The sequence below is a fragment of the Oryzias melastigma genome, linkage group LG22, assembly GCF_002922805.2.
Source record: "Oryzias melastigma strain HK-1 linkage group LG22, ASM292280v2, whole genome shotgun sequence".
NCBI lineage: Eukaryota > Metazoa > Chordata > Actinopteri > Beloniformes > Adrianichthyidae > Oryzias > Oryzias melastigma.
In genome coordinates this window covers 9,517,580-9,536,255 of record NC_050533.1, presented here as the reverse complement: position 1 = coordinate 9,536,255, position 18,676 = coordinate 9,517,580, and the positions used below count along the sequence as shown (strand labels likewise).

General features: G+C 36.6%; 1 protein-coding gene across 5 annotated transcripts in view; it reads left to right on the top strand.

The window, feature by feature from the left end:
- zgc:110158 (uncharacterized protein LOC553590 homolog) overlaps positions 1 to 18,676 on the top strand; it is a 51,429-nt gene that overhangs the window by 14,269 nt on the left and 18,484 nt on the right. For all 5 annotated transcript variants that reach the window (XM_024269747.2, XM_024269734.2, XM_036209905.1 and 2 more), the window contains exon 4: positions 6,729 to 6,813. In XM_024269747.2, the coding sequence (XP_024125515.1) occupies positions 6,729 to 6,813 (85 nt within the window). The remainder of the gene's footprint in view (positions 1 to 6,728; positions 6,814 to 18,676) is intronic.

Sequence of the window (18,676 nt, the reverse complement as noted above, 5' to 3'; positions counted from 1 at the left end):
AATAGTGTTTAATCATAAATCTCATTTATAGTCATTTTTTTGTCACCTTTTAAACATCTCATCTAATCTGCTTTATTAAAAATTCACATTTTGCCAAAAATTAAATTCTATACTTCTATGGCACAAACAAAATATCTTGTTGAAATTCTTCAGGATTTTTATAAATATTTAATTTTTACCCTTTTTCATCATCTAGTCCACCAAACTATTGATCTTTTTTTGTGTCCCTATTGTCCATTTTCGTTTTTTTTCTTTGAATGTTTTTTCTATCTGTTGTATCTGCGTCTGCTAAAGACGTACATCTTTAAAATCGGGTCATGTATTTGTACTTTTATTTTTAACAGATGCTTGCTAATCCCACAGAACAGCTGGACACTTGTGTTTATAAAATGTTGCTCAAACAGCAGAACATTTAGCCTCTCATGCTGACAGTTAAGCTTCAGCTTTGATGCAACAGCTCAAGAATAAAGTAGAGAGTTCTTTTTATCTAAATCATTAGACATTACACATTTTGTAAAACAAATACATTCAAATCATTATTACACACTTAAAGTCCCACTCCAATCATCTTTTGATTTATTCTAAAAGCATTCCTAGTGGTCTTTTTATTTATGATTGTGTAATTTTTAGCTAAAACCAAACCACCTCTGTCTTTTCTAGGCCATAGTTTCTGCAGGGGGGCAGCAGTTTATTAGAAATTCACCTTCTGAAGTGTGGATTGGATTGTGGCCGAGGATTCATTTTTTTTACTCGCTCTCGAGCTAGCTTACAGCCCCTCACAGCCCCACCCTAACATTAACAGTGCAGTTTTTAATCAGTTGCCACCCCAGACGAGGAGAACGAATAGAGCGGAACAGGGAGCCTATGGCTGGCTGATTGTGGTTTGTTCTAGGGCTGTAAGGAAAAATCACTTTGATGATGTATCACACTATTTCACTTTTCAATATTTGTATCCATTTAAAATGCTGATGAGACAATATTTAATTAATTATTTATGAGCGTCCTTTAGCATCTTACTTCCCACCTAAACCCCCGACCGCCAGTTGGCAGCACAGCACAGTTTGAGCAGCTTTACACCAAACCAGAACAACAAGATCTTGAGGGAACCAGCTTGTGTTAAATGTTTAATCATTGGGTCAGACATGCACTACTTAGTATGACTTAGTTTTTTTGTCATACTCTCGTAAAAATTGTTCTGGTACAGTCTTGGGATATATCGCGATACATATCGTATCGCAAGGCGTGTATCACGATACATATCGTTTCAGCAGACTCTTCCCTAGTTTTTAAATAACTGCAACAAAGTTTGTTTGCTTTGGATTTATTTGAGCAATTTTAAGCTTTTTTTCATGTTCTTCATTAGAAAAAATGCCACAAAAAACATGTTAAAAACACCAAACATTGGAATTGTCATTTGGACTGGGTTTTCAAAGTCCCTCTCTGTTAAAAATCATGTTTTTTGAGTTTTTAACATGTATGTGTAGCATTTTTCTTATGGAAGAGAACAAAATGTAATAAGAAATAATTTTGCTTTTGCATTTCCAAGTATTTTTTCCTTTAAATCGCTGTCAATCAAACAGTCACAGACAGGTTCGGTTTGAATTTATGATCCCTCTTAACGTCACTATAGCTCTGCTGCACATGCACTAAACCCCTCATCTGGCCCGGCTAGCGTGTCTAGTTCAGGTGTTGGAGAAGAGAAGATGGGATCTGCCCATTGGATGCGGTCAAATGAGCCGCTGTTTGCATTTCTGTGATCAAATCAGCCGTCACTGGATGTTTTTGTGCAAGTTTCATAGAATATTTAACGGTAGCAGGGCTGAATCTCCAAGGACCTTCTTCATAAAACCATGGAAATGCGAACGGCGGCTCATTTGACCGCAATTGTAAAGGACTGTAAATCAATGAGAGTTCAGTCCATGAAGATCTTCACTTCCTCGTCCGAGCTGACATTCGGCTCAAAACGATACGGCTGGACATTACCGACGTTGCTTGACATTCTTTTGTAGCAGCGGTGAAAATTTACGCTAGTGAGACACAGAACTATCACAATTAGACTGGGGGGGATCAGGGGCGGAGCTACTCAGCTCAGCACCAAAAGCCACGCCTCCTCAGAGGAGGTTTTGGAACCAGTGGCTTCAGATTAACATGAAAAGTGGCTTTTTCAGACATTTAGGTTGTGGGATTTTGATTTAAAACTCCATAATCATAATTCAAACATTACTGAGAATGTTTTTTTTTTTAAATAAAAAAAAAAATTGTCATAGGGGGACTTTGAGAATATACAATGGTCCCTCAATACATTGTAGTTTTCCTTTTGCGGTCTCCCAGTTTATTTTTTGTTCAATTTTGCATGTTTTTTTTCAGCGCATTGTGTTCTTCGTCCTGATAGGCTGTTGACAATGTCAATATTTTGTGCCATGTCTCCTGTTCAGATTACGTGTAGCTTACATAAATGACATTAAGTGTGAGTGAGGGGCTTTAGAGCCAACACTCACAATTATTAAAAAATGAAGTTAACTACTTAAAAACATCCTATTACATGTTATTTTTAGACCTTAATTCCCATGATATACAAAGTACCATAGATAATTAATGCCTAATGATGTCTTTATAAAGTACTTAAGCATTCTATTTGCATCCATTGAAATGAACGGGTTAAATTGCAGCCAGGTGCTGCTTAGCAGACATGCTTGATCATCAGGTGTAAGGACCTCTGGAAAACCAGATGTTTTGGTGGTTTTTCTAGTCTGTCGCAAGCAGATGCTTATTAACACACTGCTGGGGGGTGGGGGGCATCAGCAGTGATTTTAGAAAAGCAACTGTTGCCACCCATCAATCTGGGCAGCTTTATAAGGCCATTTCTAAACATAAAGAGTACATCATTCTACATTGAGAGAGATTATTCAAGAGGGGAAAACATTCAAGATGGGTTGGCAATATTCCCAGAAGTGGACATCCCAGCAAGTTCACCTCAAGGTCAGAGCATGCAACGCTTGCAGGAAAAAGGAAGAGTCTTCGAGCTTAGTTCCAAACTCTAAAGGCCTCTGCAGAGATTGAAAATGTTGAAGTTCATCATTATATAATTAGGAAAGAAGATAATCAGTTTTAAAAGGAGAAAGCCTCTTCTGATTTGAACATCTCAGCTTCAGTGTGCAGAGTTTTGTCTAAACACACCCCAACATTTGCATTACTTAATTATGTAAAGTATAATGGACAGCATCAAAGATCAGAATAGTCACACCTGCTATCAGGCATGGTGGTGGAGGAGTCATGGGTTGGGCTGCTATCTTTAGGTCAAAATAAGTTTTTTGAGTGTGAGCTAAATCTAATGAGATAAGTGTGAGAACATTCTCTCTTAAACATGATCAACGCTTATGAGTGTAAAAGGAGAGCGACTGGAATTACTCCAACACATTTAAACAGAAATTAATAAAATTGTTTGACATGTGAGATGAAAACGGGTCATTAAAAATTATTCAAAGATATTCTCAAGAAACATGGTTTTCTAAAATGTAATTATGGAGTTCTTTTTTTTAAATTGCATGTTAAACGTTGCTTTAAATGTAATTAAATCAGTACAGATCTAATGCCAATGCTGTAAACTGAAGCTGTTTGATTTTGATGATGTACACAAACTACATGGAGTGGAAAATCCGGAAAAATATTTTCAAATAAAAAAAAAAAAAAAATTTAAATTTGCATTTTTTTTTGGCATTTTTATTGGCATCAAACAAAAAACATTATTTTTTTATTTTGTCAAACAAAACTAAGTAATAATCTTTAGTAAGGCAATAAGGAAGTAAGATCACTAATATGTACTCATTTGTTCTAAAACCCTTTTATAAAGTGGAATGTTTTAATATTGATGTTAATGTCCCGAAAAGGCCGCTTCAAAGCAGAATGTAAATGCATTGTGTTGACATATTCTACACAAGTAATAGTTTCAGTATGTGGAGCTTAATTTTACCCTGAGGGCATCCATCTGCTGGGTGAGAGGAGTGAATGTCAGGCTTCAAGAGAACCATCAGACTTATTAAAGCAACGTTGTGTTTTATTAAGAAGAAAATTAAGGGCCAGAGTATTAATTTGAAAGCATAGAGGCCATCGTAGCTAAATAACAAGGTTGGCCTTTTACTTTATATAATTCAGGGCCTTCTTTATAGAGTTGAAATAAATGAATTAGTTTAAAAAAATAATGTTTTTATAAACACGAATGATTTAGCTTGAGGCGATTTGGTCAAAATATACATATATTTTTCTTTTCTGAATTAGTTTCATGGATGTTTAAGTCAGAGGATATTATTATACAGATTTAGGTGGTTTCTCGAATTATGCTTTAGTCACAACTGCCCTTGGGGGGTGAATATGGGCTGAAATACGTGAACTTTTAGAAGGCATGCAGGGGGCCTACAGCGGTGGTCCCCAACCCCCGAACTGAACCGGGGGTTGGGGACCACCGCTGTAGGCCACCTGCATGCCGTCTAAAAGTTTGCTTATTTCAGCATCACTGGTGGGTCACTTGGTCCCTCTCTGCAGACAGAAAAAAAGAAATACATGCGCCGCTAACTTGGACTATTTCTGTTTATCTTATTTTTTACGTCTTATTTTGGAAAACTGACAAATTCTGTTCACGACATCTATCTTGGTCACATGACTTAAAGCGGCCACCTGCATGGCTAAGCTAGTAGCCAAAGCTTAAAAGAACTAGCGAGGAAATCGAATAAGAGCCTTCAACTTCAAAGAACAATAAAGCTACTATTTACAGACAAAGCCGGGAGTCTTACTCAAAATACCGATTTATTGAGACAGTCTAATACGCGGTGATAGACTCTCGACTGTTTCACATATACAGATAATAAAGTTGTTTCACGTTTATATTATATTTAGAAAATACCAGTTTATTTTTCTTTATTTACCCATCAAAACTTAAAAGTCAGACGTTGCTGAAGCTAGCGTCCAGTTGTTAGCCTCCACTTCGACGTTAAAGGGAAAATCTTCATCACAAAGTTCAATCCAAACATTTCACGAAGAATGAAGATTCAATCCCATAAAGATGCTGATTTGTGGAAACTTGTAAAAGTGAAATTTGAGAATTTTCCTACAGGAAGGCTGAATTAGGTAGATATCTGTTCAGACACTCTAGCTCAAAAAATATTACTTTGTATTGAAAAAAATGAATGAAGATTTATGTAAAAACAAAATATGATCAATCTTTTTCCCTCAAAGATAATGAATTTTAAAATGGCATTCTATGGAGAAAAAAAACATGTAATGTGTCCTTTATGGAATTTTTTCAAATCACAAGCAACTTCTACAAATCAGCAACTTTGAACAACCTTGAATCTGTTAAAAAGAAAAAAAATTCTATTGAGACGTTTTTAAGCAAAATTTCTTGTAGTAGCATTTTATTTTGAAAATTGATTTTTTAGAAACCAGAAACTTAAAAATGCAAACCTTTGCCCTGTTCAGACCGGTTTTTGAAAATGTTGTCTAATTTAAACCGGTCCATTGCCTGAACAAGGTTTGGGACCACTGGCCTACAGGAAATATCAAAGTCGTAAACCACTTGGGAAAACCGTAAGGTGAAAATGTTAAGCAAATTTTTATCTATGGGCATGCTGCAAGCAATGGGTCATAGCGAACACTGAAATGACAGGTTGGGTGAAGTAGGTGAGATTCAGGCATGTTGTACACATTTTTTTGTTTTCTGTGCAAGTGATAAGTGCGCACTCCTTGATTACAGCCTGACTGTTAAAATTTAGGACAATAGACAAACTGAGCATAGTTTATGTGAGGATCCAACAGACGTCCTTTGGGCTGTAGAGAACCAGTACACACACTTTACTAACAACTAGAGTGTTGCGCTATGGCACCATACGACAGCATCACCTGTACATCATAGATGCAAGTAATTTATGCTATTCTTACAGATACTTCACAAAACACTCACTACAAACACGACAATTGTACTTTCTTTTTTCATGATGTCCCTTGAGGTGTGCACTCGAGCCTCAAGGGAACTTTAAGATACTAAGGCTGTAAATGTATTAGCTTGTTTATGCTCAAATACACGTCTTTTTTTTAAAGAAGAGTTGGTGGTCTTGTCCTTAAAGTGTTCCGGCTTAACTGTGCATTATGAAGTGCAGAGATGAGTGAAAACATCCAGATCTTTGACTTTCAACATGTCTGCGTGTGCTGCAGATTACGCCGACATGAAGTGGCTTCCTGATTAGCTCTCTCAATGCCGAGTTGCTGCTCCAATGGCTTCACATCCCTTCTGTTGAACAAACTCACATAAAGGCTGTCGCGTTTTTAATCAACTTGCATTGAAATCAATAAACTTCTGGGTGTCTGTATGCACTGGTGTTGTCTATCCTAAATATTGAAAACTTCATAGATTCTGTTTGTAGAGTGTTTTTAAGTTGAGAGATGCTTTTGATCCCATTGCTTTTGAGTGCAACAGTGATAGTGCGAGTCCAAAAACTGGATGTGATAAAGGGAGATCTGGATGTGTGTTGTGTATGTTTGAGTGAGTGAGAGGTTGATTGAGGGGGTGACACTGGCATTGTGCCTCTCTTACCAAGATGCTCAAGTGTATAAGAGGTGGTTGTGAAGTGCCAGGGAGATGGTGAGAGTGTGTGAATGGGTTATGAATAGCTGTTACACATGTGCTTGTATTGCTCTGTTTGGCAACCTCTGACCTCTTCTTCCTCTCGTCATTTTAGTGTATTCTGGGATTTGTACTGTGCAGCTCCAGACCGGAGGGAGACATGTGAACACTCCAGTGAGGCAAAGGCCTTCCATGACTATGTAAGTGACGACATTTTCTGCTGACATGGATTATTTTCATCTCAACTTTTTACACACAAATCTTGTTTCTAATGTACCCTTGAGGTGGAAACCAATGGATCACTAAAGGGCTTTGTGTTGTTTATACACAAAAACTGAATATGCATGTGCGTTACAACTCAGATTAACCATAACTTACACTTTTAAAACTTTCTGTTATGAAAAATGTAATACTTCTGGAATTCCTCAATCTTTGAGGTTAAAGGGAATACACTGATTATTTATGCAAATCTGTGGTTTATATTTTGGCTGCTTTGCTTAGAATACTCAAGAAAGAGTGTAGATTTTTTGTTTATTTTTATTCAAAGTCTATTAATGAATAAATTTTGGAAAAAAAATTGAACTTCTTTATTAGTGAAGAATTTTTCTCCTTTGGGCCTAAAAATGGAAAAGTTTGCTAGAAAGTAAAGTATTATTTTTGAAAAACAATTTGATTTAGGTAAGTTGTAGCAAGAAAGGTATATACACAATTTATTCAGTTTTTCTTTTTTCTCTGCATTTTCTCAACTGTATTCTCTGTACTATGATTGCATTACAAATATTTTGACAGAAATGATTAAGTTAAAGTTATTTTAAAAATGTAGTTAAGATAGTTCTAATTATAACAATAATGATTTACATTAGGCCTGCCCGATTAATCGAAAATGTGTAGACATCAGCTTGTACAACACTTATTATTGCAAAAGAAGACATAAAGCGCCATCAATGGTTACCTTATGTATTTCCACACATGTATAATAGGGCTGGGTTGATAAAATTGATTATAATAATCAATTAATCAACAATAATTGATTCATAAAAATATAAACCGATTTAGCACATAAAGTTAAAGTCCACTAGCTTGATGCTAACGTTTAATGGAATTTCCTACAGGACGGCTAATATTAACGCTCGGTCGATCTAAACATACATTGTTGACTAAATTAACATCTTTATATACTCACAGGCATGAATGTTACAAACCCTTCTCAGGAAGTATTTTTTTATAGTAGCCATTTGTGGTCTAAAACAGTTTTTGCTCATATTTTTTTCTTCTTTTAGAATAAGGTGTAATGCTAAAGCTCGATCGCCACCTAGTGGCCAAACTGAAATGCCCTCCGGTACCACCAATATCGTGATTCATATTGTCATCGCAATATAATCACTCATATCGCACAATGTACGTTTTCCTCATATCGTGCGGTCTTAATTTTGATTTTTTAAATATACAAATGTTTTTTTTGTTAAATTTTTGTGCAGTTTGCTATTATCAGGTAAAAGACAGGCAACTCTAAATTTGGACTTGTCATGCTTACATGTGTGGGGATTGTTTTGCCTGTTTTTTTTTTTTTCTTTTACCCTCATTCTTTTTTAAAAATGTGTTTGATAAATAAACAGTTTAATGAGTCTTAAATTAACTTGATGTTGTGTTACAAAAGCTGCCCTCTCCTGCTTACGTGACAGCAAAAACGTTGAACTTAGTTCAAGCTTACAGCTGTGCGATCACCCAAAAATGATCACAATAGTTGTGTCTGTGTGTGCGACTGTAAGTGAGAAAGCATGAGGCTTGCTTGTGTTTGAAGGTTGGTGTCAGTTGCATTTGCAGTGTTCTACATGAAAGCTGGTTGTTTGCTGTCACACGTTTGTAATTTTTATTTAAGAAATCTTAAGAGGAAAGCTAACAATGTTACAGTTCTGATGCTTTTTTTCCCCTTCCAAGCGTTACTGTATTGTCTTTCGTGTAAATGTCGTCTGTTTTGATTGACTTTTGCGTCTGTCTTCAGCCTGTCGTCTCTGACCAAAACAGTGTGTCATTGTGTGTGTGTGTGTGTGTCCTGTATAGTGTGGGGAGATAATGGAATAGAGTTCTAATCCGGTAATCCAGCACTGGGCCGAGGCTAAGCCAGGGATTTGTGCATGTGTGTATGTGTGTGCATGTGTGTGTGTTTGGATAGGGGGCATCTTTGGCAAGCGGCCCACAGGAGGGTGGATGGGCTCCTCCACCCTCCTTCCAGTTAACCCTGTGTACAAATGTAGATGGGCGTGTGACACGGTTGCATGCTGTCTGCTCTTAGTGGTGATAAAGCAAAGGAGACGGGACGGGTTTAATTTTGGCTCCAGCCCCCCGAGGCTCGTCTCCGAGCACAGGTCTCGTCTGCCAGTTTCAAAAGAATGAGCCGACATCAGAAGAAAAAGCAAATTTCCCCTCTAGAGCGTTCGTCGTGTGAGGATTGTTAGATTACACAGCAACATTAAAGACACTTTATGACATTATTAGCAAAAAGCCAAAGGTTTTACTGTCCAAGATGCTTTTTTCCTCTTGTAAACTTTGAAAAGCAAAGGTTGTGACTTTAGCTGTTAAAGACTTAGAATAAATTAGGATTAGAACATGCAAATTTATGTCGGTATTTATTCAGATTACTGTTTTAAATGGATTTGATTTAAAGAATCTAGTATGATTGGAATTCTTTGTCTTTCTTTCCCTGTACAGACCCTACAGTGCAGGGTGATATGACGATACATACCATAAAGTCTTTATATATTTACTTTATTATGGTATATTGGGATATATGTCATTATTGTAATATAAAATTATCCATATCATGATATAAAATTTGTTCCATATGGCCCAGCACTAGTCCCTACACGTGACTTTTGTGGTAAATTACTCTTTTTTTGTCTCTTTATAAACAAACTTAAATGAATGAATTTCCTTCATGGTTGCTATAAAAGGTAAATACAATAGTCACTGATATTATTTTTAATATTTAGACCATTACATTCAAAAATATTATTTTTATTTATAGGTCACCTACCTTCAAGGAAAGTAGAAAAGCGCTATACAAGTATACGCCATTTACCGTCAGTATAACATATATATGAATATGGTGATCATTATTAGGATTCTATAAAATGATATTGTCTTTTTTAGGAAATACAGACGCTACAAGATTACTTAAGAAATGATGTAGCCTAGGTCAGTTTAGTTCAATTAAACACTTTCAATTTTGATGTAATTTAATACATTTATTGACCTTGTATAACCTACCTAGTATTCACTTTATAACCTAACTTAAGGCAGTTTTCTGTCAAATGACAGCTCCAGGTATGTTTAATGAACTTGGTTGGAGTTCATAGGACTTGTTCACACCTGCCATTCACATGGATCCTCAGAAATGTGATCCTAAGGAAGAAACTAAATGTCACTTCAGTTTGTGTAGTCAAGTGATCCCTTGATGAAAAACCAGAAGTAATTAAAAACAAAAATCAGATTTAACAAGTGTAGTCAAACATTTACTTCTAGGATGTTCAATGTCAAAGCACAAAGAACCACTGTAGTGATTATGAAATTAAGTTGTTTTTAGATTTGAATCCACTTTGCAAATTCAAATTTAATGGAATCTGTGCTTTAATGGAAGAAATTTCTACTAAATAATGTGATAAAAAAGTAATCTGATTGAATTCCATTCTACACAAACTTTGAGCAGGACTATGTCCTATTATAGAATATAGAACCAAACAAGTTTTTCAGATTGAAATGACAGGTCAATAGAACAACATGCTTTACTGTAGCTAATACATTGTAGACAGGAAATTACCCATCTCCAGGCAAGTGTGGCAAATTTGCAACACCTGAACATTTTAGTACCACTACCAATAGCTTTGGCTCTGAGAGGGTTAAAGCATTATAATAACATTTCCAGTGTGTGTTTCCAGTGGAATGTCCATACGTCTTAACCACTAAATTGTGTAATCCCTGCAAAAATTTTAATGAAAATTGGAGAGAAGTGTTCAGTTTTGTTTTTGACAGTAATGCATTAGTGACAACTGCCTTTATGGGAGGATACAGGGTGTCTACAGACAAAAAATGAGCTAAACCTGTACCCAATATATCAAGGCCGTAGACTGCTTGGTGAGCCAATAGAGTAAAAATGTCCGTCTATATTTTTCTATGGGTATGCTGCAAGCGATGGGTCGTAGTGAACACTTAATGTGGTCGCTACATGCAGGTATAATTAAGGGTGACGTTGGTGAGATGCAGGTATTTTCTTTATTTTCCGACCCTCCCTCAAGTCTTACGGACTGTGAAAGGAGCCTCTCAGTAGCTGCGTTTCCATTAAATATGTGGATTTGTGATAGTAAATTTGCCTAATGGGAACACAATTTTGAAAAAAATTATGTTCCACTAATGGAAAAAGAGTTTTGTTTGGAGGAGGTGGTTTTTGAGGCGCATCAAATTGACGTATTTTACAAAACGTGGCCTGAATTAGACGTAGACATCACTTTTGATAGATGGTGAGCGCTAGTGTCGTGGCAGAAATCTGAATGTATCTACTGTAAACCAAAGTATTATTCACATTCATCTTACCACCCTCTATGGGCTCAGACAACACCATACCCCCATACGAGTGTGTCTTTGCTAAATCCCATTAAAAAAACAAACAATGAAAAGTTAAACTTCTAAACCATTAAAAATCAACAGTTGAAATATAAACATTTAAAAGAAAAATAACATGGCAAGTTTTGTGTAAAGGCAATGACTTTCATTTTTGTAGGAAAATGAGCAAAAAGTATAAAAAGTAAGAGTAAAAATGGTTCATATTGAGTTTAGCTCAATTTAGTCTCAATAACTTCATTCAGCTGATACAAATCTTAAGAATAAAAAAATGAACCTGATGCCTTTTAAGAACATTTCAAGGAATAAAATGTACAAAAACTTTTAGAGCTCACTCCTTTTTAATATTTCACATCCAACAAGATAATCTTGTCATCTATTCTAGAGGTCTTTAGCAGCCCAGTTCTTCTAATACTCAAATAATTTACAAAAACGGATCTCCTTCATTACTCGAGTTAAATGTCATTTTATGCTTTTGGCAACCGTGATCACATTTGAGTGTCTGAACAAGCAAATGATGGAAATTAGTATCAGAAACAACTGTGGCAGATAAAAAGCCTACTATGATCCCTACTAGTTTAAAGTTTTACTTAAAAAAAAGCATCTCTGTAAGCAGAATGCAGTATAAATAATAGGAGGTACTGCATGTTGTTTCAAAGTATTGAGTGTCTTTCTCTCTCTTCCCCTTCATAAAACTGTCCACATTTCTCCCCTGCTCCTTCTCTCCTCCAGTTTGTGCAGCTTCAACCTCCTTACGTCATGTTTTCCTGCAGCTTGTGGTTCATCTGCGACACCTCCACATCTGCATCTCTCTTGCCTCCCCCTCTTTCCGCACAATTTTTTGTCCCCGTCTTTTTTTTCTGTCTACGATATCTTGTGTTTTTCCTTTACTCAACACTCAGACCCACCACTTCATCTCACTTGGAGTAATATCGCCGGCTTCATTCCTCTAACTTTCCTTGTCTTTCAGTTTCAATCTTGGGCTATCTCCTTCCTGACTCATTCTTCTCTTTCCAGCCTTCTCGCCACCAACACCACAACTACCAGCCTTGTTCCTGAGAGAAGATTGATTGGTTAATCTAGCCATTACCCACAGTGCCTAGTAGCACAGGGGAGAAAAGAGCAGTGTCGACAACATGAAGAAAACCCTAGAGACACGGAAAGTTTGTGAAAGGGCAGTTAGGTGATCAAATGTCAAACCAATATCTTTCTCATTTCAGCCCAATTTACTCTTCAGAAACTGTTAAAAACAAGTCTTAATTTATTTTGGAAAAAGATGATCGAATGTTTGGTAAACTGAAATATACTGTAATGCAATCTCATGCAAACAGTTTTATTAGATTGAATCATATGCAGTAATGCATTTTACACAGTTCTGTCAACATTTTTTGTGCCTTTTCACTGCCTTCAGATGATTACATTTAAACTGTTTCAGACATTTTTTCCTCAATTCTTCAACATAATTAAAGTGTTGGTGACAGTTTCCATCTTGTTTAGTTTGCAGCAAAAGTTACCTTACTGAGAAGAGATGGTTATGGTGGTAAAATGTACTTCTAAAATGATACGACTGTGTGACCAGAGAGAGTGAATAAAAGATAGTCATTTTGAGTTGGGGAAAAAATAACAAAGACAAAGAAATAAATAAAAGAAGTTAATAACTGTCTTGTTTATAGATGTATTATAGTGAGGAGGTGAAGGTAAATTATGAAAAGCCAGTTTTCTTTACTTTCTAGTTACTGTTTTTTCCACACTATACACTGCACCAGATTATAAGGTGCAGCATCAATGATCTATGTTCAAACTTACGTGATTATAAGATGAACCAAACTGTAGGGCAAGACAAAAGTCAGAGACAAGTCTGCCAGTCAGTCAGACTTAACTAATTGTGTTGACAGTAATAATAGATCAATCAGATCAAGAATTAATATTCTGACGAATAGAATGAGTTTTAACTGTCAATTTCTCAATGGAAGTCTGTGGGATTTTGACTTTTTGAAAGCAGCAGGTACTTCCTATTTTAAAACATGAGAAGGGAGGGGGTCAAGCTGTCCAATGCTCACAACCTTCTTAGTAACATGTAAAAAAAAACACAGTTCAACACTGCAAAAAAAAAAGAAAAAAATAATTTGTTACCACTAAAGTAAATGTTACTGAAACCACGCTAACTCCTGACCTTGCTAGTAGCACGTAAAAAAAACCAAACTGTCGGACATTATTACACGTTAGCCGCATTAGCGTATTTACGATAACACCCAACCTTGCTTCCAACATGTAAAAATATAGATCAATACTTCTAAAGCAAATGTTACCCACGCTAGACTACATAAACTCCCAACCTTGTTAGTAATATGTGTAAAAAAAAAAAAAAAAAAACTGACACCGCTATATGTTAGCTGCGTTAGCATATTTAAAATAACACACAACCTTGGTTGGAACTTGTTAAAAAAAAACAGATTGATACCTCTAAAACAAATGTTACAGAGACTTTGCTAACTCCCAACCTTGTTAGTTATATGTAAAAAAACAACAAAAAAACAACTGTCTGACACCGCTACACATTAGCGTATTTACAATAATATCCAACTTTGTTACCTCTCAAAATCAGGAAGCACAACCAGAAAGATTCAATATTTGAGGCATTCCGGATTGTAAGGCGCACTATCATTTTTTGGGGACAAAAAAAGTCTGAGCTTTTAAGTCCGCCTTATCGGGCGGAAAATACAGTAGATCTCGGCAGCTGCGATGACTCACAGTCATGTTAAGTGAAGTTTAAGACACCCAAAAATGCAGTGTGAGCACAAATGAAAGTTTTAGACTTTTCTTTCTTGTCAAAGTCTGCTAAATGCAGAGTTTATAGCACACTTCCAGAATCACAGAGAATCATGCTTTTCTGGAGACCACTGAGCCATCACTCTCAGTATGTATACTCATGGCAACTTTTCTATGGAAACAGATTACCACGTAGCTTCTCTACTCTTTTTGAGCTTAAACTTTCAGTCGCTTAGTTAAATTCCACCTCGAGTTTAAGCAATACTCCTGTTCAATGATGTTCTCATTGTCCTCGTATTTGTGTGTTTCTGGGCCCTTTGCATTGTCTCCAAAGTGTTGGCTAAGTGGATGTTGTGTCTGCAGCTCATATTAGTGCTGCCAGGCATTGCATGCGCGCGCACAAGTCCGTCTGTTTGGTTGAGTCCTTCTACCTTGGCAGCAGCTTCCGTGGGAGTGTACGTGCGCTTTTTCGGCGTGCAAGTTTGGAGGGCCAGCTGGGTTTTCAGAGAACGCTTGTTCCTCAGACACGATGGTGAGAGTATCAGCCATGTCCTGTTGCTCTCGAGCTAAACATACTGTTTTGACTGGGCTGATAAATTAGCCAGATCACCACAGTCAGCTTTTTTTTTCTCTCCGTCCCACTCTTTTTTTTCACCCTCCCCCCTTCATTCCCTCCTCTCCCTCCCTCTCTATGGGCTAAGGACAGCAGGTCAAGGAGACAGTGATGAGGTACATATCAGTGTGAACCAGAATGTAGATTAGTACCTCTCCAGGCTGGGACACACATAAATACAGACACACACACACAGATACATTTGCCGTCTCTTCCTGCCTCTCCCTTCTCTCCATCCAGTGTTTATGTCTCTGTCTTTATGCCTGTGAAAGGTATCAGGCGGAGGTCAATATGTGTTGAGCACTATTGATCTGTCCGGTAGCTCCTACGGGTGAGAGGGGGAAGAGGGAAATGGAGAGGTACGGATCAATGCCGCTCTGTATAACCCATCTACATACTGTGCTGTACCGCCCAATGAGATCCTCAGCCTTTTCTTGCCTGATAGATTATTCATAGTGAGGACGGAGAGCAAATGCATCCTGTTCTTAGGTTGTTTTTATTTAATTTTTTTATTGCGAGCCAAAAGTTTTTGGCATTAAAAAGGTAAGATTATTTTTACACAATTGTTTTTTCAATTAAAGCAATTTATAATTTAAAACAGGATTTTAAGATTAATTTTTTTTTATTTAAATCTTTTTTTTGTTTTATCTTAATTAATCTAATTTATTGTATACTCATATTTATGTCTATAGCATTCTGTTGCCTTTTACTAGATAATGTCTATTTTTTAATACAAAAAAGAAAATGTTTTTATTCCTATCCACTGGAATTTAAATCATAGGGCGACCCAAAAACTTAAATCACATTTCAAGGCCCACTCCAATCATCTATTGTAAAAGTATTCCCAGTGGTCTTTCGATTATGATAATGCTGGTTTTATCCTACATAAAAAAACTTGTTTTCTTGTATATAGTTCCCATTGGGAGAAAGCAACCTCCCCTTTCCCTTCTTGTTGCAAAGAGCTCTCTATTTACTCACACTCCCGCCAGCTCCCACCCCAAACTAACATTACCGGTTCAACAAAAATGGCTCTATCCAGTGTTTTAATTCAGATCCCAACTCGGACGAGGCAAATGAAGTCCAAATCCAACTTCTTCCCCTACGCCTACGGCTTCTCCCTACTCCTACATTTACCCCTCCAAACGGAGAGTTGTGTAAAAACAGTATCTTTAAATTTAGACGTTACTACCACTCAATGATGTCATCAATAGTCGCCGGTCATCTACGATAACCCTCGAAAGATACATAAACACTTTGGTTTTATAACTTTAAAAGTCGTGCTAAAACAAAAAGTAATTTCTCATATTAAACAATGTTCCTGCAGGGTCTTAAAAAGCCTTTAAAAATTAAATGTATGAATTTGGAAATAATACCTTAATAAGCCAAAAAAAATCTTGAATTTTGACATCTGAACCTTAAAAATTTTGCTTTCTAAAACGTGTCCGCTTTTCACATTTTTTGACAAAAATGTAATTTTTTTTACCAAAATGATTTATGATCAAATAATGGGAATAAACAACAATGGGGCGTAAAAAAAATCATTCACAACACAGATCACAAACAACAAGTTAAGAAACTACAATTTTGATCACAAACGTGGAATGAATGATTATAAATGATAAATAATTAATAAAATAGGAAATATGTCTTAATTTTTTATATGCATAGCCTTTAAAATGTCTTAAAAAGTCTGAAATTTAACTTCAAGAAACGAGTAGGAACCCCGATTTAAATGTGAACTTCTGTGCTTCAGAGCGCACCCCCATGAAATACTGTGATGTGTTTCTCTCTGGCAGGGGAGGAGTACATAGTCAAAAGTCCCTTCGGCTACCCCGTAATAAAACAATTTCGGACTCCACTACCCCTCCAAATGTTCCTCCAATTGGAAGGGTAAGGAGAAACTAGAGGGGTAGGGGAAGAATTCAGATTATGCCGAAGACGTACATGGATCTAGTCATGCACAAGTGAACCCATGCATCAGAATGGATAAAGCAAAGTGCTTGTGTCCTGCTCATTGTATTTCTTGTGTAACAAATACCCTCTATTTCAAACTGCCTTTTTTCTTTCCCGTTTGTTTCTGATTCACAATGATTTATATAAAGAAATACTCCGAAATGACATTTTAAGCTTAATATTCTTTATTTATGTTCTACATTGTGAAAAAAATGCTACAAGAACATGTTAAAAATACGATTTTCATTGGAGTGAGTCATTAAAATCTAATCTGCAGCTCACCATATAACCTACAAGTTGTTTGCTACACAATCAAACCAGTTCAAGATTCATCAATGTTAAATGGATTTACTTTGTCACAGAAATAAAAATTAAAGCGTTTTTTTTAAATTAGTGGCTAGATTTTTATTTCAAGTCTCCTGCACTTAAAGGAACCATATCATTTTGTATTTGACCTTGAAATAACAATGGGGGTGTGGCCTTTTGATTGACAGGTGTCTGGTAAATTCCCAGAGGGCATGTTGCTCTATCTGTCATTTGCGTTTGTCCCACCTATTCGACCATTTCAAGAAGGACCAGGGTTCAGCTGTTACATTGATCTTTAGGACAAACCTGTGGGTCGTATGATGATCGCACCCTTATGCTTGTCCTAGCTGTTTTTGGCCTTAATTCATGTCCACCCACCTCCACGAAGGCGGTTCTGCATCATCAGTTTAATTTATCAACAAACTGAGACATTTCTTGAAGAAGCAGTCTCCCACGGAATTAACTCGAAGATGTCCTCGAAGTCAGTGTCCACAAACTGTGAACCGTAGTCTCCATTTGTACCTCTAAATGAGCTCTTGGAATTATGGATGGTTCACCACTTCATCTCAGCAGCTGTCACACATGCATACATGTGAAATACAGTAAACATTTGGACAAATAGGAGAAAAAAACATAATGTACTTTTGCACTAACAGATATCTGTTTACTCTTTGTTATCCAGGCTCAATGTTGTCTTTGTCATAATTGCATGCGATACTGTTTGAGCCTATAGTCTAGTGTGTTATTGAAAGCTAAGTTGCATTTAAAACCTGTGCCGTGTGAATGTGCCCGCTGAATGTGGCGGTACGGTGTTTATGCAGAACTGCAGGGAAGGCCATTAAAATATGGTTTATGACTAAAACGGTGTAAATATTCCAAGGTGTTTGAAAATATGTCCCTGGGGTTTTGTTGAACTTTTAGCTGCCTTAAATGAAAGAAAACTTTTTTTTTCTTTTTCTTTCGCATAACAGGCATTAAAGCTCCTTTTCTGTATTATGCCACAGTTTTTTTTTTTTTTTTTGCTGCTTTCTCTTCTAAATGGCATAAATATATGTATATATAAGTACCATCTCTCTGCATTTCAAGTGACCATTTACCTGCAGAAATGCTGAGCAAAACTTCTTCACATCCAGTTTTTTTGTAGAGGAAAGTTTAAGCCTTAGTCACAACTGTGGATATGAGGTGTCTGAGGGAGAAAAATGGACAAATCATCCACAGGAAATTTTAAGATTGTCTACAGCCAGTAAGACACTTTTTTTCTATGGGTATGCTGCGGGTGTCAGGTTGTAGTGAACACTCCAACTCTATATTGTTCCATTATTAAATGGTTAAATTGTAAATATTGTGTATGGTATAAAAATACTCTTTTAACTAGGATTATGTAGCTTTTAGAAAGAAAAAACCCAGTTGTTTTCAAGGCACATTTTCTTCAGAGTAGCAGGAGCTACTTCTGAGAAGTTAGCCTCCACTAATTTCCACATCCACTCATTGGCCCAATCCGAATTCTTCCCTTCTCCCTACCCCTACATTTAACCCTCCAAACGGAGAGTTATAGAAAAGATTCTGGATGTCACTTTCGCTCAGTGACATCACTAATAGTAGCCGGTCCGCTAGCAGTAGCGCAGAGCTTCCAGGGCTCGAATATACATAACAGCGGTTTTATAACTTTAAAAAGGCCATGCTAAAACAAAAAGTCATAACTTACATTTATGGAGGAGAAGGAGAAGGGAGAAGGAAAGAATTCGAATTGGGCCTTAGTTTACACTCTCTCTTGCTATATTAAAGAACCTTACAAGCCCATGCTAACA